Source organism: Gorilla gorilla, chromosome 1 (assembly GCF_029281585.2).
Source record: "Gorilla gorilla gorilla isolate KB3781 chromosome 1, NHGRI_mGorGor1-v2.1_pri, whole genome shotgun sequence".
NCBI lineage: Eukaryota > Metazoa > Chordata > Mammalia > Primates > Hominidae > Gorilla > Gorilla gorilla.
This window is the reverse complement of record NC_073224.2, coordinates 139,870,095-139,897,994: the sequence shown is the minus strand read 5'-3', so window position 1 is coordinate 139,897,994 and position 27,900 is coordinate 139,870,095. Positions and strand designations below refer to the sequence as shown.

General features: G+C 37.4%; 2 protein-coding genes and 1 long non-coding RNA gene across 7 annotated transcripts in view; 2 read left to right on the top strand and 1 right to left on the bottom strand.

Moving 5' to 3' along the window:
• The window catches only part of SLC35A3 (solute carrier family 35 member A3), a 54,004-nt gene extending 44,178 nt beyond the window's left edge, over positions 1 to 9,826 (top strand). For 2 of the 3 annotated variants that reach the window (XM_031005034.3, XM_031005029.3), the window contains exons 6-8: positions 1,693 to 1,811; positions 4,087 to 4,220; positions 8,757 to 9,826. In XM_031005034.3, the coding sequence (XP_030860894.1) occupies positions 1,693 to 1,811; positions 4,087 to 4,220; positions 8,757 to 8,847 (344 nt within the window). In that variant the 3' untranslated portion in view covers positions 8,848 to 9,826. Of the gene's footprint in view, positions 1 to 1,692; positions 1,812 to 4,086; positions 4,980 to 7,640; positions 8,721 to 8,756 lie in introns of those variants that run through there. The other variant, XR_010130326.1, reaches the window with a different exon arrangement.
• The window catches only part of LOC134756902 (uncharacterized), a 127,974-nt gene extending 103,714 nt beyond the window's left edge, over positions 1 to 24,260 (bottom strand). Inside the window, exon 1 of the long non-coding RNA XR_010130329.1 lies at positions 23,215 to 24,260. This is a non-coding gene — a long non-coding RNA (uncharacterized lncRNA). The remainder of the gene's footprint in view (positions 1 to 23,214) is intronic.
• The window catches only part of MFSD14A (major facilitator superfamily domain containing 14A), a 45,508-nt gene continuing 41,607 nt past the window's right edge, over positions 24,000 to 27,900 (top strand). Inside the window, exon 1 of one of the 3 annotated variants that reach the window (XM_004026189.4) lies at positions 24,000 to 24,643. In XM_004026189.4, the coding sequence (XP_004026238.1) occupies positions 24,560 to 24,643 (84 nt within the window). In that variant the 5' untranslated portion in view covers positions 24,000 to 24,559. Of the gene's footprint in view, positions 24,644 to 25,266; positions 25,380 to 27,900 lie in introns of those variants that run through there. The other 2 variants (XM_063696673.1, XM_019035116.3) reach the window with 2 other exon arrangements.

Here is a 27,900-nt window from a genome sequence, read left to right as displayed (position 1 = left end):
AATATACATATACATATATATATATGTTATATATAAAACTCTTCTGATGGTATTTTATATATGTGTGTGTATATATATACACACACACATATTTTATATATATATAATACCATCATATAAAATACCATTACATGTGTTTTTGTAATTATATGCCAGCATTAATTTCATGTTTGAAATTAGACATTAAAAAGATAGAGCTGACTTAAATGGAATTTTAGAGCATTTCTCATCCTTTTCACTTCCTTTCTATTGTGGAATACTTTGATTAGTTATAACTTCATTTTTAAAAATTGCTTTACCCTTGCACTCCTTAACTGCACATATTTCAAAGGTGACCCATAAGAAGTGGTCCCTGTAAGCATGAATTTCTTTATTAATAGCCTCGCAATGCATCTGGGAATCTCTTATTCCAATAGTCATGTGATAGAATATGTTTTTGAGGTGAGATTCAACATGAACAAGACAGTTTCTGCTCTCACCAAGTTAACTTTCTCTAACAGTGAAACTTCAGTAACACAGAATCTAATGATTTCTATGACTATTTCTTAGCTGTGATTTTTTTGGATATCAGTTATTATTAGTTATACTTTCAAAACAAAACTTTTATTTATTTATTTATTTTTTTAGAGACAGTCTTGCTGTTTTGCTCAGACTGGAATGCAGTGGTAGAATCATAGCCCACTGTAAACTCAAACTTCTGGGCTCAAGTGATTGTCCCACCTCAGCCGCCTGAGTAGCTAGGACTACAGGCATGCACCACCACACCTAGCTAATTTAAAAATTTTTTTGTAGAGATGGAGTCTTGCTATGTTGCCTGGGTGGGTCTTAAACTCCTGGGGTCAAGTGATTCTCCTGCTTTGGCCTTCCAAAGTGCTGGGATTTCAGGCGTGAGCCACTGTGCCCACTCTCAAAACTTTTTAATAGGGAAAAATATTGTACCCCCTGCCTCAGCTTTTATATTTGTATGTATCAATGTGAATATATGAAAAATCTAGATCTAGCAAGAGGAAGATGGAAGAACAATGACATATTCCAAATGTGAGCAATTTGCACATATTCGAATGGGCTAGCCATGTAATAATCATCTAATTTGTGCATTGTATTATTTTAGTGCTCCAAAGTTGGTAATGTCTGTTATTTTTTGTATTCTATGTCTTTGTCTTTTTACATTTATATGTCTTTGTCTTGTAGTCATAATATAGTACTAAGTATACTTTTGTTAAGTATACAAAACCAAGTAAAAATTTTAGAAAGTAATCTAATTTTGGCTGGGCACGTAACTCACACCTGTAATCCCAGGACTTTGTGAGGCCACGGCAGGTGGATCACGAGGTCAGGAGATCGAGACTAGCCTGGCTAACACAGTGAAACCCCGTCTCTACTAAAAATACAAAAAATTAGCTGGGCGTGGTGGCACGCACCTGTAGTCCCAGCTACTCGGGAGGCTGAGGCAGGAGAATTGCTTGAACCTGGGAGGTGGAGGTTGCAGTAAGCCAAGATTGCACCACTGCACTGTAGCCTGGGCAACAGAGCAAGACTCCGTCTCAAAAAAAAAAAAAAAAAAGAAAGAAAGTAATCTAATTTTATCAAAAAGAAAAAGTTAAGTGTAAAATTATTTGGAATGTCAGTGGAAAAAATATATCTCTTCAGACAAACTAAATGATATATCATGTAGACTTTACTTTTTTTTAGGTTTCTTTGGAAGTATATTTGGATTAATGGGTGTATACATTTATGATGGAGAACTGGTATCAAAGAATGGATTTTTTCAGGGATATAACCGACTGACCTGGATAGTAGTTGTTCTTCAGGTAAAGCATTTAAAGTCTTAGATTTAATGCTAATAAACTGTATTTTAATATAAAGAATCAAAGTAGCTCCTGATATACTGATGTGAGGGGAAAAGGTCCCTCCTGTTAGTGCTCTCGTGTCTAGTTTATTCAAGGAAGTGAAAATAGAAGTGATCTTAATGCTGTAATGAAATCTTATTTTGTAAAGGGGTCTTTAATGAACTTTGTGGTATTTAAATGTAACATAATGAAAATACAAGTTTAAGAATAAAAGAGTTGAAGCTAAAGGCAAATATAACTTTTGATTTTTACAAGTCTTATCATTGTACAGGAAGTCTGGGTCAGCCATTAAGACCCAGGAAGCAGATCTAGATATTTAATTCTGTGACAGTTCATAGCCTCATATTGTAGTTACATATTGGAAAACATCTGTCAAATTCAGTTTATATATAGCTTGGAATTGTTCAAGGGTTGAGTAATTAATTACATCTTTAAAAAATACATATGGAGAATTCTAGAGGATATAAAAATGAAGATACAAGTCACTATCCTTAGAGCCTTCTATTCTTCTAGAGATATTTGAAGCCTAGGAAGCAAGGCTCCAGAAAGGAAGGTGAAGATGGCAAAGGATAGTTGTGTTTTAAAAGCAGGTAGGATACTTCTATTTTTTTTTTTTTTTTTGAGACGGAGTCTAGCTCTGTCACCAGGCTGGAGTGCAAGTGGTACGATCTCGTCTCACTGTAACCTCCACCTCCCAGGTTCAAGCAATTCTCCTGCCTCAGCCTCCTGAGTAGCTGGGATTACAGGCACGTGCCACCACGCCCAGCTAATTTTTGTATTTTTAGTAGAGACGGGGGTTTCACCATGTTAGCCAGGATGATCTTGATCTCCTGACCTCGTTATCCACCCACGTTGACCTCCCAAAGTGCTGGGATTACAGGTGTGAGCCACCGCGCCCAGCCGGATACTTCTTTTTTTTTTTTTTTTTTTTTTTGAGACAGAGTCTCGCTCTGTTGCCCAGGCTGGAGTGCAGTGGCGAGATCTCAGCTCACTGCAAGCTCCGCCTCCCGGGTTCATGCCATTCTCCTGCCTCAGCCTCCCAAGTAGCTGGGACTACAAGCGCCCACCACCAAGCCCGGCTAATTTTTTGTATTTTTAGTAGAGACGGGGTTTCACTGTGTTAGCCAGGATGGTTTTGATCTCCTGGCCTTGTGATCCGCCCGCCTTGGCCTCCCAAAGTGCTGGGATTACAGGCGTGAGCCACCTCGCCTGGCCCGGATACTTCTGTTTTTAAGATAGCAGAAAAGGAAACAAGGATAAGTGAAAATTTTAAAAAAATAATTAAGAGAAAATTTGAAGCGGAGATAGGGTGAGTCAAGAGAGTTTATGTATGATGTATCTTAGTCCAGCAAAGAGAAGAAGCCCCCTTCCCTTAAAAAGGGGCTGAAGATATGAGAAAAATAAAAAATGTTTGGTATAACTGGTATGAAGGATTCAATAGGGAGTAAATAGATGAATGACAACATTGCCAAGAAATACTGGGACTGAAACATTAATTTGTAGTAAGCTCAATTGGCATAATTTACGACTTTCTCTAAATAAAGCTTTCATCATAGAAGAGATGTTTTGAAAGTTGTTACAGTAGGTAACCCAGATTTGGAAAATGATAAGTAGTCTTTGGCAGAAAGCAAAACTGTGTAGTATAGTAAAACCTCATTATTAAAGTAGCCACAGTTGGGAATTTGAGAGGGATTAGGTAGAAAGTTCTTTCTACAGTCTTAAAGAAAAAGCACAATTAAAACTGTGCTTTAGAAAACTTAATGTGACAGTAATGAGAAGTGGATTTGAAAGGGGAGAAACTATAGGAAAAACAAAAAAAAGCCAAATTAAGGGGCTGTTGAAAGGCTGTAAAATGACTCTGATTCTAATTTTACTCAAAAGTAAAAATATTTCACTATTTAAAGTGACCAGTCCTCTCACATTTGTCCAAACAAGTGATGTTTAATTACTAAATTGGATAATGATAGACAGTTTATTTGTAATATGGTCAAAGTCCATTATAACAAACTGCAGATTGTCCTGGTAGTTACTTTAATTAAATGCCTTTTGAAATAAGAGGGCTATTGAACAAAACCTGTAAGTCTATTCGTTGTAAGAGATGTTTAAAATAAATCCCTTACTATAATGGGATTGAATTTATGGGACAAAAGCTTAAAGCTTTATTAAATACTGAAATTGTTTTGAAATGCAGTTTTATATGTGTGTTTTAAAAAATATTTTTTTAAAACTTCTGCAGGCACTTGGAGGCCTTGTAATAGCTGCTGTTATTAAGTATGCAGATAATATTTTAAAAGGATTTGCAACCTCTTTATCGATAATATTATCAACATTGATCTCCTATTTTTGGCTTCAAGATTTTGTGCCAACCAGGTAAAATGTTCTTTTCTATTTTTTTAAATCCCCAGAAGTATATAGAAAAATTAGAATTCTTTGTAAGGTGATCTGATAAATTTGAAGAAGCACTGAAATATAATTTTAAAAATGTATTTAACTATGTTTTAAAAATATTTCAAATTAAATTCATGAAAGAAAGTCTTCTCCTGAAAAGTTTTTTATACAAATTTGGTTGGCCAGAATTTTCCCAATAAATAGATGTGAATATTTTCCCTGCAAAGTAAAAAAGTGATATAAAAAAGTTAATACGTCATATAAAGTCATAAAAATAAGTCATGTAATGACATTTTTAAAATACGGAATTTACATTACTTCCTTGAAGAAGATAGTTTATATAGAGAATGTGGCTCATGAGGAAACTCAATTAGGTGGTAGCAGGAAGAGCAATCTGGAAAGGAATTGCAGCAGGAGTTATAGGTGAGGAAGGAGACCCAGGACTCTGTAGTTTTATGGATGCTAAGGGAGGAGATAGCATCAGGAAAAATTGAGTGTAATGAATATCCATTACAGACAGCATTGAAAATTCTAGTTTTTTGTTTAATTTATAATCTCAGACTAGTGGGATTATATTTTAATTGTTTCCAGTACACCACTCTTGGTTTTCCTCCAACTTTACTCCTCTCCTGATTTTCTCAACCTCTAAACTTTGGAATCTCCCAAGCATCTTTTATTTATTTATTACTTTATTATTTATATGTTCATATTTTTGAGACAGGATCTCAGTTTGTCACCCAGGTTGCAGTGCAGTGGCGTGATCGTAGCCCACTAAGCAATCCTCCTGCCTCAGCCTCACAGGTAGCTGGGACTACAGATATGCTTTGTTGCCCAGGCTGATCTTGAACTCCTTACCTCGAGCAATCTTCCCACCTCTGCCTCTCAGAGTGCTGGGATTATAGGCATATGCCACTTCGCTGAACTCATTTGTGTTTTTGAGAGTGAAATAGGATTATGGATGGAATTTGGCACTATAAAAATATAATATCCTTTTTATATTTTTATATTGAACATTGATGGTTTTAATTCTTTTCTAGGAATCTAGACAATAGGTCTGGAACATACATGTTGAGATCTGTAGTTCTTATGGGACAAAAATTTAAAAGCATTTCTGTTTTCAGCTTGGTATGGAAATGAATCACTTAGCTAGTGAGACTAGATGAACAATGAACACTTGTGTCTGAATTTTGTAATCTTAATCATATTCCCTGTTCATAAGATGAGGAAATCATATGCTTTAATGTACTTTGAGAATGTTTGCACCTTACAGATTTTTAGATTTTACTTTTAAAAGCATACTTTTTTTTTTTAAATTGAACCTTACATAAGGCCGAGGTAATTAAATCTTTGAATTATGCAGAGAATAAACAAATAAATGAACAAGCAAACCATCAGAGGGACAAAAGAGTAGTAGTTTGGCAATGAGATGTATGCCTGCCTGTAAATTCATGTTTCTGAGGAAGTATATAAGGTTTGTTGGGTTGAAGATAGAAAGAGAAAAGACAATGATACTGCCATTATTGAATGAATGAATGAATGAATATTTTGAGAATATGCTCAGGACACTAAGCCAGATGGAGAAGATGGATTCTTTTTCCTAAAATAGGTAACTAAGCCCTCTATCTTTATGCATCTTACCTTTGTGGAGAATACATTTTCAGTAATAAATCTATTGACACTTTCTCAATCTTCATTCAATTCTATCCTAAATGTAATAATATATTTGCCTTTAGCCTCATTCCATCTCCTGAAACTGGGTTTTTGTTTGTTTGTTTGTTTGGCTTCTCTGAAATGGTATGCCTATACTTGCCTTTCTGATTGTCCCTTTGGTAGTTTGTCAATCATTGCTCACTCTCTTGGCCATCTCATCCACTGCCATGTCATATCTGTCTTCTCTAGGAAGATAAGTTCAGATTTCACCTAAACTCTAGATCCCTTTATTCTACTGACTGTTAGACATCTCTACTGATACAATATCACTGTTACCCACTTCCCTAAATTATTTTTCTTGTGCTTGTTGTTTTGCTTATTGGTGTTACCATTCTTCCATTTAGGGTTGCTTATTCTTTTATCAAAAGTTTATTAAGTGTCTACTATGTGCCTGCTGGCCACTGTGCTAGCTCCTGGAAAAGGAGTGCATGAATGAGACACAATTTCTTGTCTTCAAGGTCATCAAGGTTTGGTGATCATCAAGTGATTGGAAAGACAGATGTGAATAATTATAACAGTATGATCAATGCAACAATGGAAGTATACATATAATAATTCTGTTAGAGGGGGCTCAAATCCTTGAAGTAATCATTACATTCTGATAGTTTTATCCTAATATTTTTTTTTTTCTGAGACAATTTTCTCTCTCAGAACCATCTTAAAATTGCTGGCTTGAGAAACAGGTGTTTCCTGACATTATTAGGTATTCAAGTAGATCCTGCTAAAGATATTATAGAAAGGATTCCTGCAGTGGATACAAAGGTAGACCATAGAATCTTTCAGTTGAGCATGAACTTTCAGTCCATGCCATTCCAAAGTTCCAGAAAGCTAAGAATAGTTCATAATGACTAATGAAGACAGTGTCTAGTAATTAATAATTACCAATATTAATGTAGCAGTTTCTTCAAGATACATTATAGGATGTTTTATGTTATCCTAATAACCTTATATGTATAACTGCATTCGAGTCTTTTGAAGAGTTAACCATTTGTATCAAGTCAAATCTAGTTATTAATCATAACAGATAATTACTGAGCTCCCTATATATGCTAGGCACTGTGGCTACCACAGTGAATGAAGAGCATATGGTTGAGGAGGGGAGTGGACTTGTAAATAAGGCATCATTTAATGACAGTGTGGTAAGTGTTATGCTAGGGTAGTTCTGCCTAGGGGAGTGAGTCTTGGAGACATTAGACCTGAATTATTATGAATAAGCATTTTCTAAGAAGCAAGGAAACTGTGGACAGAGGGAATAGTATCTCTAAAGACACTGTCAAGAAAGTGTATGTTGTGTTCACTGAGTGGAGTGGCTGAATTATAGATTGGGTGGCATGAAGTGGGAAGGATGAGTTTGGAGGGACCATATTATGAAGGGCCTTTTAATAATGATTAGTAATTATTTTTCATTTACAGGCAATTAAAAACAAAAAAACAGGAGCATGGCTTTGGACTGTTAGTAGAAACTTTAAATCCAAAACTAGCTTATGTCTCTATAATAGCATTTTAAAAAATGTACACGTTAAAAGTTAAGATTGCACTTTGGGAGGCGGAGGCGGGCAGATCACTTGAGGTTAGGAATTCGAGACCAGCCTGGCCAACATGGTGAAACCCTATCTCTACTAAAAATATAAAAAATTAGCGGGGTGTGGTGGTGCACACGGGTAATCCCAGCTACTCGGGAGGCTGAGGCAGGAGAATTGCTTGAACCTGGGAGGCGGAGGTTGCAGTGAGCCGAGATCACACCACTGCACTCCAGCCTGGGCGACAGAGTGAGACTCCAACTCAAAAAAATAAATAAATAAAAGTTAAGATTCAGGCTGGTCACAGTGGCTCATGCCTGTAATTACAGCACATTGGGAGTCTGAGGCAGATCACTTGAGCCCAGGAGTTCAAGATCAGCTTGGGCAACAAAGTGAGACCTCAGCTCTACAAAAAATAGAAAAATTAGCCAGGTGTGGTGGTTTGCACCTGTAGTCTCAGCTACTTAGGAGACTGAGCTGGGATTGCTTGAACCCTGGAGGTCGAGGCTGCAGTGAGCCATGGTGACAGCACTGCACTCCAGAGCCTGAGCGACAGAGTGAGACCCTGTCTTTAAAAAGAAAAAAAAAAAGTTAATATTTGTAGTCTAGTTTACATATCCCATCTAAATTCGTTTCTGATTTATCGTAAAGTAGACTATATCTATAAATATATCGGATAAAGAGGAAACCAAGAACTCCCTGCATTTAATGTAATTTCCTTTTGTAAAGCATCCTATAAAAATTGGTCCTGAGTTTTGCTTATTATTATCTTGGATTTTAAACTAAACTTTACCTTGGTTTAACATGACAGAATAAAATATTCCTTTCATATGTTCAACTAAAGAATTAAGGCCTTTTGTTATTGAATGTATTGCATACAAAATCCCTATTAAGGTGAAATACAGAACTTAAAATATCTTTGCTTTGGAAGACAGTATAGTGCAGTCAATGAGAGTGCAGGCTGTAGAGTTAGACATACCTGGGTTTGATCCTCTTGAAGTTGTGGGACTTTAGACAAGTTATTTAAATTCTTTAAAACTGTTTCCTCATGTGTAAAAAATGAATACTAATACATCTTCATAGATTTGCTGTGACAACTCAATGAAATAATGCATATAAAGCACTTAGCCAGATACCTGGAATGTAGTAAGTACTCAAGATTTGTTAGCCGTGTTACTGGAACATTTTTCCCCAAATTATAATTGTTTTTTATAGTAAAGAAATAGAAGGAACTTGTTCTGCTTTTAATCTGATTTTCTCTTTTTTATTTTGTCTTCATCTTATTCAGTGTCTTTTTCCTTGGAGCCATCCTTGTAATAACAGCTACTTTTTTATATGGTTATGATCCCAAACCTGCAGGAAATCCCACTAAAGCATAGTTGTATACTATCTTTAACTGGTTTTTCACGATGGTGCACTAGGAATCTCGACATTAGTCTTGCACAGAGGACTTCTACAGAGTCTGAGAAGATATCATCATGCTGAATCTGATCATACTGTTTTTTAAAAGTTTAAGGATAAAATATGTGTATATGTAACAAAACACATTGCATCTAGAAATCAAAACTTGAAAGTATTTCCAGGGATTAGAATTAGAAGGAATATTAGAGGAAACTTGAAATCTGAGTTTAAAAAGATGTTACCTTTTTGATTGCTGCAGAAATGTCCTATGCACTCTTTGCAAGAGCACACAACAAATGTCAGATACCAATTTTTGCAAATTAGATTTAATCTTATTAAATGTTTTTATCTTACTCTTTCTGTACAGATATATCAAATCACATGAAATATTTAAAGTTTGAAAATTATAATTACCTATAAAGCTGTGAAAAATAGAAGTATAATTTGAAAAAACATTTCACTTATCAGAGATTTTTATATTTATACAAAAGATTACTAAATGAAGGATTGCTAAATGTTTTTTGTTCAATTACATAAAAATTAATAAATATTCTGGGTCTGATCTGTCAGAGAATAAATATCAAATCTAAATTTAATGTAGAGATACATGCTATTTCTCCATATGAATTTTAAGATATTTTAGTGCTTCAAGACTGCTGACAGCAATCCAGTTGCTCTTGTGCTAGATGGTAGCCAGAGAATTTTATAGTAACGGAGGTTAGCCCTTAATCTCTTCATTGCATTTCATTTCTGTAAATCAGATTAAATCCTTAATATTATTTTAAATTAAAATTTGTGTGTAATTGCCATTAAATTCTCAAAATGTAATTTAAAAGGATTAAATACTCATTTAATAATTTAAAATAATTATTGTATAATATCTACATTTGGAGAATTTTGAACTATCAAGCATATACTGTATACAGTTAGAAAGTTATTAAATGAACATTTTACTCATTGATCTGTAAAAACTTCTTTAATCTACAACTGTTGACAAAAACAACATTCAAACAAATAATAGTACAGATGTCAGTGACAGAACAAAATGACTTTTCTTGGAGACATTCCAGATTGCCATATTACTTTATTTTAAACAGCGCTATAACTTTAAATCCAAGGCTGCTTGGAAGATTTTTTTAGGTCTCTCATAAGCCTATTCTTCCCTGATCACATGAGTGGGAGAGGTAGCCAAATTTTGAATTCCCTTTCTGTGTTCCCACAAGAGCTGCTGAGAAGGCCTGGCGCAGTGGCTCACGCCTGTAATCCTAGCAGTTTGGGAGGCCGAGGCAGGTGGATCACAAGGTCAAGAGATTGAGACTATCCTGACCAACATGGTGAAACCCCGTCTCTACCAAAAATACAAAAATTAGCTGGGTGTGGTGGCACGCACCTGTAGTCCCAGCTACTCGGGAGACTGAGGCAGGAGAATCGCTTGAACCCGGGAGGCAGAGGTTGCAGTAAGTGGAGATCACGCCACTGCACTCCAACCTGGGCGACACAGTGAGAGTCTGTCTCAAAAAAAAGAAAAAAAAAAAAAGCTACTGAGAAGGAGCCACCATTTTGCTTTAAAATAGTGGGTTTTTTTCCTTTTTAATGAACACTGGAGCTGAGAATGCAGATTACATGAGTTATTTAATAAGTTGGTTCAAGGGAGAGAGAATATATTAGAAATGGTAAGATGATTTGGTGGGCAAAAATGCTTTCTATAATTTGAATATGGGTTTAACTTAATTATTAACTATAGACGGAATTACTGAGTATAAGAAGTATTTTACTGGCCGGGCACAGTGGCTCATGCCTGTAATCCCAGCACTTTGGGAGGCCGAGGCGGGTGGATCACAAGGTCAGGAATTCGAGACCAGCCTGGCCAGCATGGTGAAACCCCATCTCTACTAATAATACAAAAATTAGCTGGGCACGGTGGTGCGCGCCTGTAGTCCCAGCTACTCAGGAGGCTGAGGCAGGAGAATTTCTTGAACACACCAGGTGGAAGTTGCAGTGAGCCAAGATCGTGCCACTGCACCCCAGCCTGGGTGACAGAGCGAGACTCCGTCTCAAAAAAAAAAAAAGAAAATACACCCACACACACACACACACACACACACATACACACACAGTATGAATGAAAAAAATAAAATACTTCCTTTTTTTTTTTGAGACAAAGTCTCACTTTGTCGCCAGGCTGGAGTGCTGTGGCGCGATCTCGGCTTACTGCAACCTCCCACTCCCTGGTTCAAGGGATTCTCCTGCCTCAGCCTCTGAGTAGCTGGGATTGCAGGCGTGAGCCACTGCGCCCGGCCTACACTGTATATATTTTTAAAGACTGTTCTAATAGATATAAAAACTGTAAAAAATGAGTATTTTTATATAGCTCTCATGGATTTTATTAAACAGAATTGGCTCAAAAATACTATGTTACAAACTGTTGGGTACCCTTGCCTAACGTGAACTGGCAGTGTTACCTTGCTTTTGCAGTAATAGTCTACAGATTGCAGGTCTCATCAATTCCATCCAAAGTTTAAAAGCATTTAAAATTACCAAATCTTTAAAATCACTTCGGTGGTGATTCCAAATTGGTACCAAGCAAACTTTCTGGATGCCCAACATGATTTTCAGTAACCACCCTTTAGAGTATTTGTTTACTAAGTTCACCACATTTTGAACATGGTAGTTTTAGACTGCAATAATATTTAGACTTACATTATTACTTACTGCTAAGTAAAATCTAAATCCTGCAAATGCACAGAATTCAAGCTGAAATATAATGATTTATGTTTAGCTCACATTGAAGTATTGGTTGGTTACTTATGTATTAATGCAGTGTGCATTCACATTTAATCAGGTTTAGTCTGTTTCTATTTTAATAATTTAAAAAAATTATACAAGCAAATTGGATATTAAACATGTTAGTTACAGTGGTAACACATTTTTAGGTGTCGAAACACGATTTTCAAAATTCCTAATGAAAGTTATAAAAATGTAAACAAGAATTGTAAAAATGGACAAAGTAGTCAAATATATTTTCAAAGCACAATTTTATTAGGCAGGCATAATTTACATTTTGCTTTTCTAGTGGGTTTGAAAATGTTTATTGGAGATTGGGCTATGTAGTTTATAATTTTTAATTCATAAAAAAGTAATCATACATGAGAAGGTAGACCTGTGCCCTAGGATCATGTCACATATACAGATAATGCCATTTCCTTGTGTGTGTGATGTGTGTTTTGATGACCTCCACAGGCCTTACTGTATCAAGCTTTTATAATGATGACTCCTTCATTATTTAAATTCCTATACTTTTTATTTGTTATCACGCAACTACTTTGTTCAATGTGAAAATGTGCTAACTCATGGGAGAAGAGTGCCAATTGATAGTTCTTTTAAAAATTAAGAATATGGTATTTGGGAAGAAAAGTTTGAAATGCAACAAATGGATGTTTCAACACAGTAGTATTATATTATCAATTCTTTAGTAAGTGATTTTAGAGATGTTGTAGGCTACTTTTATGGTGGAATATATAGTATAGAGATGCAAAACTTAAATGTTTACATCAATTTATATTGAATGTCACATAATTTCATGGAAGGAAAGGTAGCTTGATATTTAGATTCTAAGATATAATCTGAAAGGAAACTAATTATGTTCTCTACACTTACTGTAATACTGATTATTCTTACATATCAAATTATTGAACTTTGAAAATTTCATTGTATAGTCATTAAACTGAGTTGGGTTTTTTCTTAAAGGGTTTAGCATCACTCATTTGATTTACACATTCACATTATAATATTTAATTATCATGGGTGTATGCTTTACATAAAAAAGGTTTATGAAAGTTATTTATGCTATATTGAAAGTCATCTTAAGAATCTCCAGGTTATTTAAAGTAGTTATAGGAGCAGAGAACAAGCACCTTTATCAAAATCTGGTCCTATGTGCCTTGCTTTACCAAATACCTGATTTTTCTGGAGGGTGTTCCTGTAATTCACAACTTTAGACACATGGGCAAAATTAGGATTTTTAAGAATAAATACATTTCTATTTTTTTGGTTGTTTCAACATTAGCTCTTTAAATTCATTAACAAAATTAAAATAGGTATATTACAAAAGCATAAACATTTGTGAACAGTACTTAAATAAATTGTGATACTATTGCTCCATCATTGAACTTTTTGAAACTTTAACAATTGTATAAAACTGTCAGTTTGTTGTTTCATTTGTAATTACAAAATAATTTAAAAACTTTTTTAAATAATTTGGATCCTGACTTTGTCTATATCTGTATTTCATTTGTTTAGAAAGATTCTTTTGGGTTTGATAATGTAATTTGTATATTTAAATTTTTTATGGACATAATTCAAAGGAATGTATAAATTGGTCTTTTGTTAAATGGCTTTTTAATTGATAAACTTCTCGTCATTTTTTGGTATCCAGCTATTACCTATTTAATAGATTTATTGAAATAGATTATTTTCAAAAAGAACTCTATACAAATCTTTTTCTATATTTCCTTATTTTCCTATTTACCTGTGTCTATGACCTAACCTATGAATTAGTCTTCTCTCTTTATATATCAAAAATGAATTACTGATCTTTTTCTCTAGCTCTGTAGTATCTCTATCACTGTCACATGTGATCTTTCTTCCTTTTCTCTAGCCCATACTCTAGCATGAAATACTGGGTTGGCCAGGTGCAGTGGCTCATTCCTCTAATCCCAACACTTTAGGAAGCCAAGGCAGAAGAATCGCTTGAGCCCATGAATTTGAGGCCAGCCTGGGCAACACAGGGAGACCTTGTTTCTACAAAAAATCTTAAAAATAAAATTAGCCAGTATGTTGGCATGCACCTGTGGGGCCAGCTACTCAGGAGGCTGAGGCAGAAGGATTGCTTGAGCCCAGCAATTTGATGCTGCAGTAAACCATGATGACACTACTGGACTCTAGCCTGAGTGACAGTGAGACTCTGTCTCAAAAAACAAACAAAACAAAAACTGAAACAACAAAAAAAGACTGGGTTTATTTAAGCTAGTTAGAATTTATCTTTCTATATGTTAATAACAGCCTAACAGATTTTTTGTTTTAAATATCTCTAGGCTATCCTCAAGGTTAAGTAATTATAGAAGTTTGGTATGTATTTTCTTCATAATTTGAATATAATTGCTTCCATTGTGACCGTCAATTGAATGCATGGAGATCAATTGTGATAATATACAGGATTTTAGTCCTATCTCTACTGCTGAAGTAACCTTACACAAAATACTTTGTAAAAAATTCACTAAAGTGCCAGCATTTTTAAAATGTATATTTTTCTTTGGCAACCTCTCATGAAAAGCACTAACTAAAAATATTTAATAATCTTTTTTGTATTACAGTGCTTCTTTTGTTGGAAATATATCACAATCCTCAAGTTCCACTGCTATGCAAAAGTATCTTAGAATCTGAATCTTATAGATAATACTACCTTTTTTTTTTTTTTTTTGAGATGGCGTCTCGCTCTGTCACCTAGGCTGCAGTGGTGTGACCTCACTGCAACCTCCGCCTCCCAGGTTCAAGCAATTCTCCTGCCTCAGCCTCCCTAGTAACTTGGATTACAGGCCATGCCACCATGCCCAACTAATTTTTGTATTTTTAGTAGAGACGGGGTTTCACCATGTTGGCCAGGCTGGTCTCAAACTCCTGACCTCAGGTGATCCGCCTGCCTCGGCCTCCCAAAGTGCTGGGTTTACAGGCATGAGCCACTGCGCCCGGCCAATACTGCCTTTCAAAAGAGACTGATAGTGACCAGCATTAGTAATCATACTGGTGGGGTTTTTTGGGGTGTTTTTGTGTTTTGTTTTTTTTTGTTTTTTGTTTTTGAGACAAGGTCTTCCTCCCGTTGCCTAGGCTGGAGTGTGGTGACACAATCTTGGCTCACTGCAGCCTTGACAGAGCAAGCTCAAGTGATCCTCCCAGGAGCCTCAGCCCCCAAGTAGCTGGGAATACAGGTGCGCGCCACCATGCCCAGCTAATTTTTGTATTTTTTTGTAGAGATGGGGTTTTGCCATGTTGCCCGATTGGTCTCAAACTCCTGAGCTTCAGTGATCTGCCTGCCTTGGCCTCCCAAAGTGTTGGGATTACAGGCGTGAGCGACCACACCCAGCCCATACTGGTCTGTCTTACTGTTTTTAAAAAGAGAATTCCTTTAAGGCAGGACTGATTACATATACACTCTAGAAAATAAAATAGCAAGGAAGAAATAAATTGCCTTCAGTTACCAAAGATTTGAGCTTCTGCTATGGCTGAGAGTGTTTTGGTCATTGCAAATTCAGGGGTTTCCCAAGTTCACCCTCAGTTCTGGCTAGAAAGAGAAAACTTACTAAAAGCTATTATACTCACAGTCATATTTATTACAGAGAAAGGAAATACAAATTAAAACCAGCCAAAGGAAGTGACACATAAAACAGAGTCTAGGAGTGGTCCAAACTTGAGGCTTTCGGTGTCCTTTTGTTGTAGCGTCATGGAAGGTGTTGTCTACTCCTGACCACAATGTTTGACAGTACACACATAGTATTGCCATTCAGGGAAGCTCACCTAAGCTTTGGAGTCCAGATTTTTATTGAGAGAGGCTCTATTAGTTGGCATGGTTGGTTGATTTTTTTGCCCATGTAGTTGTCCTCTCTTTCCAACGTCTGCCCCTCCCTGGAGATCTGGTTGACATCAAGACTTCAGGGCCTCACCATAGGTTATCTCCTTAGCATAAACTGTCAAGTGTTGTCTGAGGAACCCACAATGAATAATAAAGTCATTCCTATCAGTGAGAACTCCCAAAGACTTACACCAGAACTTTCTTTGGATGGGCCAAATTTCTTACTACACAAAGACCATTCATCACTATACACTTCCTTCTGAATTGATGAGGATGATACAAGCAACGACAATTCTTCTTTTCAGAGACTTTTAATTTTTTTTTTTTTTTTTTTTGAGATGGAGTCTCCCTCTGTCACTCAGGCTGGAGTTCAGCGGCACGATCTCTGCTCACTGCAACCTCCGCTTCCTGGGTTTGAGCAATTCTCCTACCTCAGCCTCCCAAGTAGCTGGGATTACCAGTGCTCACCACCACGACCAACTAATTTTTGTATTTTTGGTAGAGACGGGTTTTCACCATGTTGGCCAGGCTGGTCTCGAACTCCTGACCTCAGATGATCCGCCGGCCTTGGCCTCCCGAAGTGCTGGGATTACAGGCATGAGCCATCACACCCAGCCCAGAGACTTTTAATTTATACATTGTCATTTTTAATTTTAGAATATCTGTCAAATGATTCTGAACATAACATGAATCTAGTGTGGAAAAATGTTTATAATCAGTTACTGTGTTAAGAACATATATGTATATATATAAGAGAGAGAGAAAGAGAGCATAGTATTGTCATTTAGTTTTCACTTCTTATGTTTAATGACAACTTTATAAATGGTGGACTATTTTAAACTACAAATTTAAAACATGGTTTATAAACCTTTTACCTGTACTGCATATTAATAAACAATTTTGAACTAATTTTAAATTAGGCATTACCTATCACCATTATAAGGAAGAGCTAAAACCTGATACCAGTTGTTATTTTGGCTCACAGTAGGGCTTCACTAGTGTTAGGATCACATTTTCCTCCCTTGGACCTGAGAATCAGGTGTTTTTCATTTAATGCATTTATTTTCATTCATTCATTTAGGATTTCTAAAATGTTAGCGGTAATTTGTTTAAAACAAATAACATGGTGTTCTTTTGGAAATACACAGTTTATCTTAGATATACACTTTCCTCTTTTTAAAGGTAGAACTCACTGCAGGTTTAAAAGAATAATGAATATTGTTACAGTGTTTAGTGATAATCACTGAAAATTCACATGTTAAAATATACTTTAAGCTTGTCCAACGCGCGGCCCGCAGGCTGCATGCAGCCCAGGATGGCTTTGAATGTGGTTCAACACAAATTTGTAAACTTTCTTAAAACAGTATGAGATTTTTTTGCAATTTTTTTAAGCTCATCAGCTATTATTAGTTACTGTATTTTATATGTGGCCCAAGACAATTCTTCTTCTTTAAAGGTGACCCAGGGAAGCCAAAAGATTGGACACCCCAGCTTTAAATGTAGAGTATTTAAGAGGTTCAGTTAAATGTACTAAATCAGACTTATGTGATTTAGACACAAAATCTGTGTGTGTGTTTGCTCTTTTAAAAGATACTGCATGTACAAACATGATTTCTAATAATTGAGGGTTTATTAAGTTTTTTCCTTTAGGCTAAAGTTTTATTTTATTTTATTCTGCTTGGATAGTAAATACAGCATTTTAAAATAATGATGCTAAGTGCTTTTTTAATATATGCATGCTGCTTCAATAGGTCTTTTAAATATAGCCAAGGCAGGGTAATATTTCCTGAGTGATGATAGAATTATAGAAAATCATGAAAGATGTGTGCCCATGTTTCATTTTATAACTGTTCCAGTCATATTGCTATGAATTCTAGAATTTTAAAACCTGCCACTTATTTTGGATGTTATATACACATAATGCCTCAAATTTCCATTATTTCATATTATTTTTCTCCATTTCCCTCGTGTCAAGTTTCATTTTGTTTTCAATATTTTGTTTTTATAATATTGCCATTTTAATGGCTTTAATCATGCTATGACAGATTGTGCCAATTTAGCTTTAAAAAACTCATGGGCTACCTCCATGAACTCACACATGCGGCATTGTTAAAGAACTTTTTTTAAAATTAAATTTTCTCCAGCTTTTCATTTTGCAGCATACAAAAAAATTGAAAAATTGGTATACCACCTAAATCCAACCATTATTAACATTTTGCCAAACTAGCTTTATCTCTGTTGGGACACTTTACCCCTACATACTCCAGCATGCATGACCTAAAGATATGGACATCTTCTTAATTAACCTCAGTGCCATTATGACACCTAAGAAAATTTAAATTAATTCAGGTCACTTCATCTAAGTTCTAATTCAAATACAATTGCCCCTCTGTAAACATGGGGGATTGGTTCCAGGACCCCCACCTCGTGTATACCAAAATCTGGGCACACTCAAGTCCTTAGGGGGAAACCGCGTATAAGAAAAGTCAGCCCTCCCTATGGGTGGGTTTCACATCCTGCAAATAACTGTGTTTTCCCTCTGCATTTGGCTGAAAAAAAATCTGCATATAAGTGGACCCATGCAGTTCAAATCTGTTGTTCAAGAGTCAACTGTATTCCCAGTTGTCTCAAAAATGATTTTTTATAGCTTTTTTGTTTTGGAACGAGGGTAAAATCAAGGTTAATGCTTTGTATCTGATTGTCTCCTTTGGTCTTGAAGTCCCCTTCCTGCACCACCACCTGCCCCTCAATCGCTTTTTTATACCAAGAGACTGAAAATGCTACCTCTAATGACTTTTCTCCCCATGATAGTACTCTTTGAAGGACCAAAGTTACTTTGCCCCTATTATGTGGTTTGATTTGTTGCCTTTATTCCTTTCATGTCCTTTGAACTGGAAGTCAAGTCTATAGGTTTGATTACCTTCAGGTTAAATGTATTGGGTAAAAATATTTCACAGATTTTATATTGTATCATATTAAAAGGCACAGATAATCTCATTATTAATGTTGGTAATTGATTGTTTGGTTAAGATGATGACTACCCCATTGTAAAGGTTATTGTAAAGTTCTCCCTGTGGTAAAGGTCATTTGTTCACCCTTAGTAATCTATGGAGTAATGTTTTAGCACCAGGAGAATATTCTGTTTCCCAGTGCCTTTAGCATCAATTGATGATTCTTGACTGAATCATTTATTACACTGGGGTGCAAAATGGTGATAAATTTTTTTTAGTGCTCTAAATTTCTTCTACATTTATTAGTTTATATTCTTTTTTAAAATAAAAAAGTATATTTCCCTCCTGTTTCTCTAATATTCCTCTTTAAAAAAAAGACCATGTCTTCATGAATTAAAAAAAAATTACTCAATATATTATAGCCAATCAGTCACAGTTCTTTTTGATGCTCATATATATTGTGAGCCTCTAGCCCATGTAAGTCACAGCAAGCTAGCTCTTGGGTTTTTTTTGAGATGGAGTTTCACTCTGTCACCCAAGCTGGAGTGCAGTGGCACGATCTCGGCTCACTGCAACCTCCACCCTCCGGGTTCAAATGATTCTCCTTCCTCAGCCTCCTGAGTAGCTGGGACTATAGGTGCCTGCCACCGCGCCTGGCTAATTTTTTGTATTTTTAGTAGAGATGGGGTTTCACCATCTTGGCCAGGCTGGTCTTGAACTCCTGACCTCGTGATCCACCCGCCTCGGCCTCCCAAAGTGCTGGGATTACAGGCATGAGCCACCGCGCCTAGCCACTCTTGTGTTTTTTAAACATGACCACATTAGTCTTTTAGTCCTTATTTGCTTCAGGCACAAGAAATCTGAGGCTTACCTTATATTTGTCTTGTTCCAAATTTGGATTATCAGCTAATTCTCCAAGGAGCCCTATACCTTTTCAGGGGAGTGGGATTTATTTTATTTTTTCTTTGGAGTCCTTCTAGCCAGTGAATGGAATTTATTATAGAATCCATTGTTACTGAGCTGTCATTGTTTCTAGGCCATTTTAGTGGACATAGCTAGGAAATACAATTTTAAAAGATCATGAATTCAAATTAATATTTACAACTAAAATTTAGCAACATGGCCAGGTGCAGTGGCTCTTGCCTGTAATTCCAGCACTTTGGGAGTCTGAGGTGGGAGGATCACTTAAGGCCAGGGGTTCAGGACCAGCGTGGGCAACAGAGTGAGATCCTGTCTCTACAAAAAAAAAAAAAGATAAATTTTTTCGAAGTTTTATGTGAAAAGTGTACTCTGAAAAAATCTAGCTGTCATACCTATCCCTCCATTCCTAACCATCTCTTATAAGTAATTATTATAAGTATTTTCTTAGTTTTCCAATTTATCTTTCACGTGTTTCTTTTTAAAAAGCAAACAAATATGCATATTGCTATACTTACTGTGCCTCTTTCACAACATGGGGTCTTTATAAAATTTCTTTGGATGTTTAGAAAGGTTTGTATGTTCTAATTTATACTGATAACATTTTATATAATGCATTTAGAGTCCCCAATTTGCTTGTCTAGGCCTCTACTATTTAATTTGACACCTTTAAATGATGTTCTTTGACTCTTATCTAATTGTCTATGTGACCGTCAGTGAATATATTACTCTCTTCATATTTTCTGTAGTCTTCTTTTTGATTAGAACATATAATATTTACACACTATTTTCCCATCCTAATCCCCACCTTTGTAATAAAATTAATTAAAATTTTTAAAAAGTATATTTAATACCCTACTGATACTTACCTGAAGTCTCCCCAGTCAACTTTTGGCTGGATGAAGCTCTTCTGTAGAGTATTCAAGGAGGGCTTGTAAGTACTGTACAATATTCTCTGAGTTGTGACATGTTTAAAATTTCTTCTGGAGCCTAGATACTTAAAGTACAGCTTGGCCATGTAGAAAATCCTTGACAAACATTTCCTTTTCTTGAGTTTGTCTGAATTTGTGCTTCACTGTTGGGTTGCTTGATGTTATCATCAAGAAGTGTGGCACCACTTGATTTTTTTCCCTTTTGGAAATGACATTTTGTTTGTTGTTTTTTACCTAGAGACCCAGATAATTTTTTCTATATTATTTTATCTGTGATCCTTTTTATCTCATTTTGTTCTCATAGCTGTTTTATTCCTCTTCTCTGTATTTCTTACTTTACTTTTATTTGTGTCTCTCAGGTACCCTGTGATTTAGTTTTCATTTTTAGATGATTTTATCTTTTCAGTATATTGCCTATGTTTGTTCAACTCTCATTTTACATCTTACTATTGAGTTTAAAAATTTTTATTTGCTGTGTTCTTTTATATGTGCAATTACTTAATGATATTCATGTTGGAGTGTTGTATATTATTTGCCTCTGCTTCATATTTTCTAGAGGGTAGTATTTTCTATTGATTGAAAAGTTTTCATTTTCTGTTTTTTATAATAGCCTTGTATGGATTTTTGGTGGCTTTTCTATTCATGATTAAATGTGTAGGATCTTCTTGAATCAGCAGTAACAGGTGGCTCTATAGAATGGAGGGTAGAAGGGATGTGGGTGACTTACTCAGTTTTTAGTTAAAGAGGACCCTCTTCTGTTAGCATGGTGAAGTGCATGGTGGGGGTGGGATTTGGATTCTGTGATACAATCTTGTTTCTTTAGGAATCTTTTACTTTTGGCCACTTGCCTTTCTTTCCAAGGAATCCCACTCCCTTTCAAGGTGCCTCATGAACTGTTTTCATGAACTTTCCAAACATTGGTTTCTGCTTGTTTCTAAGCCTGATTCTTGGCCTTCTCATTAATTTTCAAAACTTCCAACATCCTTCCAAATAATTCCCTTTTGCTTACGTTAGCGAGTACTAGTTTGTTAGCAGTGTTAGTTTCTGTTGATACTAACCAAAAAACCCTAACTGAAATATCAGTCTCTTAGCACAAAGTTTGTGAATACGGTCATCCCTCCATATGAGGAGGGGAGTGGGAATTGGTTGTGGGACTTCCGTGGGTATCCAAATCAGTGGATGCTAAAGTCCCTTACATAAAATGGCATAATATTTGGTTATCGTCCTCCACATACATCATCTCTAGATTATTTATAGTACTTAATACAATGTAATGCTGTGTAGTCATACTGTATTTTTTACTTGTATTTTTGTTGTTTTGTGGGATTTAAAAAAATATTTTTATTCTGAGGATAGTTGAATCCACAGGATACTGAGGGCCAGCTGTATTCACAACCCAAATCACATACAAAGCGACAAGTTCATACACAATAGGCCTATTAGAACAGGACTGTTCTCTCTTGTTTATCATTGCAGCCTTTCTAGCACAAAGCCTGGGACATTCTGGACATTTAGTATGTGTTAAATTTCTCTTACTACATTATTTCCAACAGTATTTACTGCAATTTGCAATTACCTTCCTTTTGTTTTGTAACTGTGTCCCCCACTAGAATGTAAGCTCTGTGCAGATAAATAGTGTCTCATTTATTGATGTATCCCTGGCATCTAATAAAACACTGACAAACACAAGCACCCAGTAAATATTTTTTGAATGACTGAACAATAACCAGTTCATAAGGCTGATAAAATTGGTATAGCTAGATGAAGTATGATTTTGAGGGACTATGAAAATCAAAGTAACCACACAATAAATTATCAGCCCTCTACTTCCATTCAAAACAAGCTCCTGGGAATTGAATTATGAAATCTATCATATTACTTTCTCTAAAGAACTTCAAGTTGGGTGTCAACTAAAAAGTTGCAGGCGAGGCGTGGTGGCTCAAACCTGTAATCCCAGCACTTTGGTAGAACTGAGTATCTCTTGAGGCCAGGTTTGAAACCAGCCTGGTCAACATAACCAGACTCTGTCTTTACAAAAGAAAAATTAAAATTAGCCAGGCATGGTGTTGTGCATTTGTAGTCCCAGATACTTGAGAGGCTGAGGCAGAAGGATCGTTTCGGAAGAGGCTGCAGGAGGCCATGATGGCACCACTGCACTCCAGCCTGGGTGACAGAGTGAGACCCTGCCTCAAAAAATAATAATAGGCCACGCGTGGTGGCTCACACCTGTAATCCCAGCACTTTGGGAGGCTGGGGCGGGCACATCACCTCAGGTAAGGAGTTCAAGCCTGGCCAACATGGTGAAATTCCATCTCTACTAAAAATACAAAAAAAATTAGCCAGGCATGGTAGTGGGGACCTGTAATCCCAGCTACTCGGGAGGCTGAGGCAGGAGAATCACTTGAACCTGGGAGCTGGAAGTTGCAGTGAGCCAAGATGGCACTATTGCACTGCAGCCTGGGCAACAAGAGTAAAACTCTGTCTCAAAAAATAAATAATAAAAAAAAGTTTCAACATGAGAATATATGTTTCAAAACAAGTATAATGAATATACTTATTGACTGGAAAATATAATTAGAAGTATCTATCAGGCTATAAATTGCTTTTCTTCTCCCTTCCATGGAAATTAGTTTTTTTTTTCATTTTTAGTCAGTATGAAAATACAAGGAACAGGAAATTCAATCAAATTTACTTTTTAACATTTTATTTGGAAATAATTTCAAACTTACAGAAAAGTTGCAAAAAGAGTACAAAGAACTCATACATTCATTTACTCTGTTTTTCCTTTTACCCTATATATTAGTTATTTATAGCTGTGTAACAAATAACCCCAAAGCTTAGTGGCTTACACCAAGTACTTTTCATCTTACACTGTTTCTGAGTCAGGATTCCAGGAGTGGCTAAGCTAGGTGGTCCTACCTCTAGGTCTCTCATGAAGTTGTAGTCAGCCAAAGGCTTGACCAAGGTTGGAGGATCTACTTCCAAAGTGACTCACTCCGTGGCATTTGGTAGGAGGCTACATACAGTTCCTGGACAACTGGATCTCTCCATAGGCTGCTTGAGTGTCCTGAAAACACGGAAGCAGGCTTCCCCAGGCTCCAAGCCCCAAAATGAATGAAAAAGAGACCCGCAAAGGAAGATGCAGTGCCTTTTATGACCTAGCCTCTGAAGTCAATACTGCCACTTCTGTTTTGATCTATCAAGAGTCACTAAGCCTAGTCTACACTCAAGGGGAGGGGAATTAGAGTCCACCTCTTCCAGGGAGGAATATCATTGAATCTGTGAACATATCTTAGAACTACCATACCTAGTTTCAGTACTTTTAAACATTCGCCATTTTGCTTTGTCCCTCTCTTTTCCCCACCTACATATACATACACATACATGTTACTCCCTAACCATCTGAGAGTAGGGAGCATGCGGTGTTTCCCTATCCCTTGTGTTTTTCTCTTAAGGAAAAGGATATTCTATTATACAACACGGTAGTTATCAATATCTAATTTTAACATTGTGATACTTTATAAAGTCCACTTCCACTTGTGTAAATTGCCCTTTCTAGCAATGTTCCCATCAAATTTATTTTTAAACAATATAGTAAAAACGTAGAGGGCCACAAAGGGTGACATCGGTCAAGTAAGGTATTTTTTTTGGCAGGGAATAAAAAAGGTCCTGGGTCTAGGGAGGTAAACAAGCGTGAGCCAGCTGAGTTCTAGCGGGGGTCCCTGAGCACCAAAAGGACAAGACTGTTTCTGAAACACTACCTTATCTCTTAAGTTACCCATTACTTATGGAAAATGATTTTTTACTGTTCCCTTCGGTTCCTGTCTTGATTAGCACAGCTGGAGATTGTGCTAATAGCTTAGGACGTCTGTTTCCGTGAGCAGGTAACAACTTTTTGAAACAAATTCCCTCATCTGCTGAAGAAGGGGGACAAAAACGGCCCCTATCGCCCAGAACCGTTGCGAGGATTTAGCTAGCTGGTGACGCCGGAGCACTCAAACGAGCCCGCGACTACCCTGGCCGCGCGGCTACTGTAGAGCGGGCTGGCGGCGAGCGGGCGGGGCGGTATCACGCGGGAGGGGCGGGGCGCGCTCGTCGGCTGATCGCACGATTGTGACGCGCCGCCGGAGGCAGGCCGGGCCCTCAAGATGGCGGCGGGCGCCCAGAGTGGCTCGGCCCGGCAGTAGTGGTGGGACGGCACTAGCCGCTGGGGCCTACCGCCCCGGGAGTGGCTGCAGCAGCGCCAGGAATCGAGGATGGTAAAATGACCCAGGGGAAGAAGAAGAAACGGGCCGCGAACCGCAGTATCATGCTGGCGAAGAAGATCATCATTAAGGACGGAGGCACGGTGAGCTGAGTTCCGCGCCGGCGAGCGTCCCCCGGGGCCCCCATCCGGTCTCTCCTTCAGACCCCAACACTGCCGTCTGTAGGCGCCCCGGTGCCTCTCTCCCTTCCCCCACCCTGTCCGCGGTGCCGGTGCCTCGGGGTCGCGGACCCGCATGCCGCCGCTCCGGGAATCGTCCTCCGCTGCTCGGGCTTGCGGCCTCCGGGGCCCGTCCTCTTTCTTTCCCGCACCTGCCGCCCTCTGCTCTGGCCGCCTCTGCAGGCCCTGCGGCCTCGAACCCCACGTGCGCCTCCGCCGCGGGGAGGAATGTGCGGGGCTCCCCCGGCGGCCCGCCCGCCGCGCCCCTTGTCGCCGCAGCCTCGCCTCGCCTTCGCCGCCAGGCCCCGCGGAGCCGTCGCCGCGCTTGTCAAGGGGCTGGGAACCATCCCTGCTCTCCCATATGTTGCTAACGGGGTGGCGTCTGGCGCGGGGATCCCGCTGCTGCCCCGTAGTACGTTCGCTTTCTGTTTCCACGTCTCTCTGCGTCGGTGCTCCGGCTCTGGGCTGCTTACAGTAAACCCTGACCGGAGGTGGGCTTCCCTCACTTCCCGGAGTCGGAAGCATGACGGCAGACACCTGGGGCCTACATTCGAACCTGCTAGTTTTCAAAGAAAAGTCATCACTGTGTGTCTTAAGATCAAAAGTACTAGAATCAGTCATGGCCTAAGGATCGGAGGAAGACACTTTGAAGGGAAGAAAGGTTTGCTTTTTAGAAACAGTTGTCATCGCAGTAAACTTTATGCAGTGTGCTGTAGTAAACCAGCAGGGGACGTAGGATTTTTAATTGAAAAACAAAACAAAACAAACTGTTTTATGCTAACATTTCTCCGTTGCTACACTGTGTGGTCTTTGTTGCATCCGCTGATACCGCGTTCTGAAATAGAATGGAAAGGTGATATATATGTTTCACTTACCTGAAGTGTGCAGAAATTGTACCATTAATTCCATTTCTGATTATATCTTATTGGAGCCGTGATCAACTGCTAGCACAGTACTAAATGTGTAAGTAGGCCACCATTGAGGATTTGCTGAATTCAGTTGAAAAACGTGACAAAATTGTATGACATTTCAGAACACGGCCCAGTCAATATGCCAAAGTTTAGAAAACTTGGGACATATGTAATGACTTTGGAATATATTTTTAGTTTAACGTTTATTACATGTTATAGCTTTGACATTTATTGAAAAAAAGAAACAGAAATTCCTCAAGTTCTTTTTATTGAACTTGATTAATTAAAACATTACTTTGATTAGATCGGTTATGAAGAGTCATAGCTCTTTTGACCAAGTGGGTAAGAACTATGTGGGGAGAAAAATACTGTTGCCTTTGTCTACCTTTAGAAAGAGACAATATTTTACATTCTTCATAAAATCTACAAAATAGTGGCAATGAAGGATTGTATTTTGTAAGACCAAGTGATGCTTAAGATCAGTATTTTTTACAAAATGTAAGAATGAAACTGTGATTAAGAAACACAGCTTCCTTTTCCTTGGAAAGTTCAGTTTTATTACCTTTCTTTGGGGTTTTGTTTGATTTGCTTTACAGCAGATGCTTTCTTTCCAAATCCTGTGAATTTTGGAAAAGATCGTTTTTAAACTTTCTTGTCCTATTATTAAGGTTGTAATTAATTCTTAGCCTGCTTTGGGACACAAAATAAAATGTTTGCACCAGCAATAGGTTTCACATAGAACAAATGAAGACTTTTCTTGAGGGCTGTGAACATGGGGGCTATTATCATTTCTCATCTTTATACACTTAATATTTCATTCTCTATTCTAAGAGCACTGGGCACTCCTTTAGAATAGGGGCTTTGTTTTGTATGTTGGATCCCACAGGGCCTAGTATGTGAATTTTAAAGTGATAAAGACACTTCTATTTTGTACTAGCACATTCCTAGATGAATTTTTATTGTAATTTTGTTTATTCTTATACGTAATCAGAGGATATATTTCAATAAATATCGGGAATATTTTGCATTATTTGTGTTTTAATCCATCCCAGCTTTAAATTTAAAAAGTATAACTATTGCAGTCATAGAAATGATTGTAAAATGGTAGTTGCTTATCTACCTCTCTACTTACAATAGGTCAGACTACTATTATGAACTTTTTTTTTTTTTTTATTTGAGACGGAGTCTCACTCTGTTGCCCAGGCTGGAGGAGTGCAGTGGCAGGATCTCGGCTCACTGTAACCACCGCCTCCTGGGTTCAAGTGATTCTCCTGCCTCAGCCTCCCGAGTAGCTGGGACTATAGGCAAGTGCCACCATGCCTGGCTAATTTTTTATACTTTCAGTAGAGACAAAGTTTCACCATATTGGCCAGGCTGGTCTTGAACTCCTGACCTCATGATTCACCCACCTTGGCCTCCCAAAGTGCAGGGATTACAGGTGTGAGCCACCGTGCCCAGACTGAACATTTTTTAAGAAAGGGGAAAAAATTGCCATTTGATACTCTGTTGTTGTGTGTTTTTTAATTCATCGTATCATAGAATATTTCAGTGCTATTGCTATTGACCTCAGAGTTTCAGAGTTTTTATAAAGTTCCGCCAATGGGTAGATTCATTCAGTCAGATGTCTGAGGCTCTATGGTCGGTACATGACAGTCGTGAACAGTATTTCACATACCTGGTCAATGGTACTGATTTGATCCCCCTTCTGATTTCTTCTTTTCAACAATGTTAATAAAATTCTTTCCCGTTGTCCTGCTAATGACATATATGTAAGCCTATTTGGCCAGTTTAAATATTTATGAACAAAACTAGTAAGAGTTGTTAATGATTTGTCTGAAAATTAGAGCAGATTAGAGCAGATTTGTAGTTTTCAACGGGTGAAGAAATAAATCCTTCTAAATGAGCCAGATTAATCGTAAGTTACTGATTTTTTAATTGAAATTGTATTTCATTGAATTGTATTTCATTCAGCTGAATGAAAAACAGGCCAGGATAAAGCTAACAAGTAGGCTACCTATGTGAGTAGACACAATTAAGATAAATTACATTAAGGTGTGTGATTCTATATTAGGCGTTTTTAACCTGGGTCTGTTCACCCTGAAGTTGTTTGCAAAATTTTCTTTTGGCTATACATGTTTCTTGGAAGAGTCCCAAAAGGTCCATACTTCCCAAAAGTTTAAGAGCAATTGTTCTGTTTGAAAACAGCATAAGTAACTAAAGAATAAGTTCCACAGATTATATTCAGTAAATATTTAATCATATACTGTATAC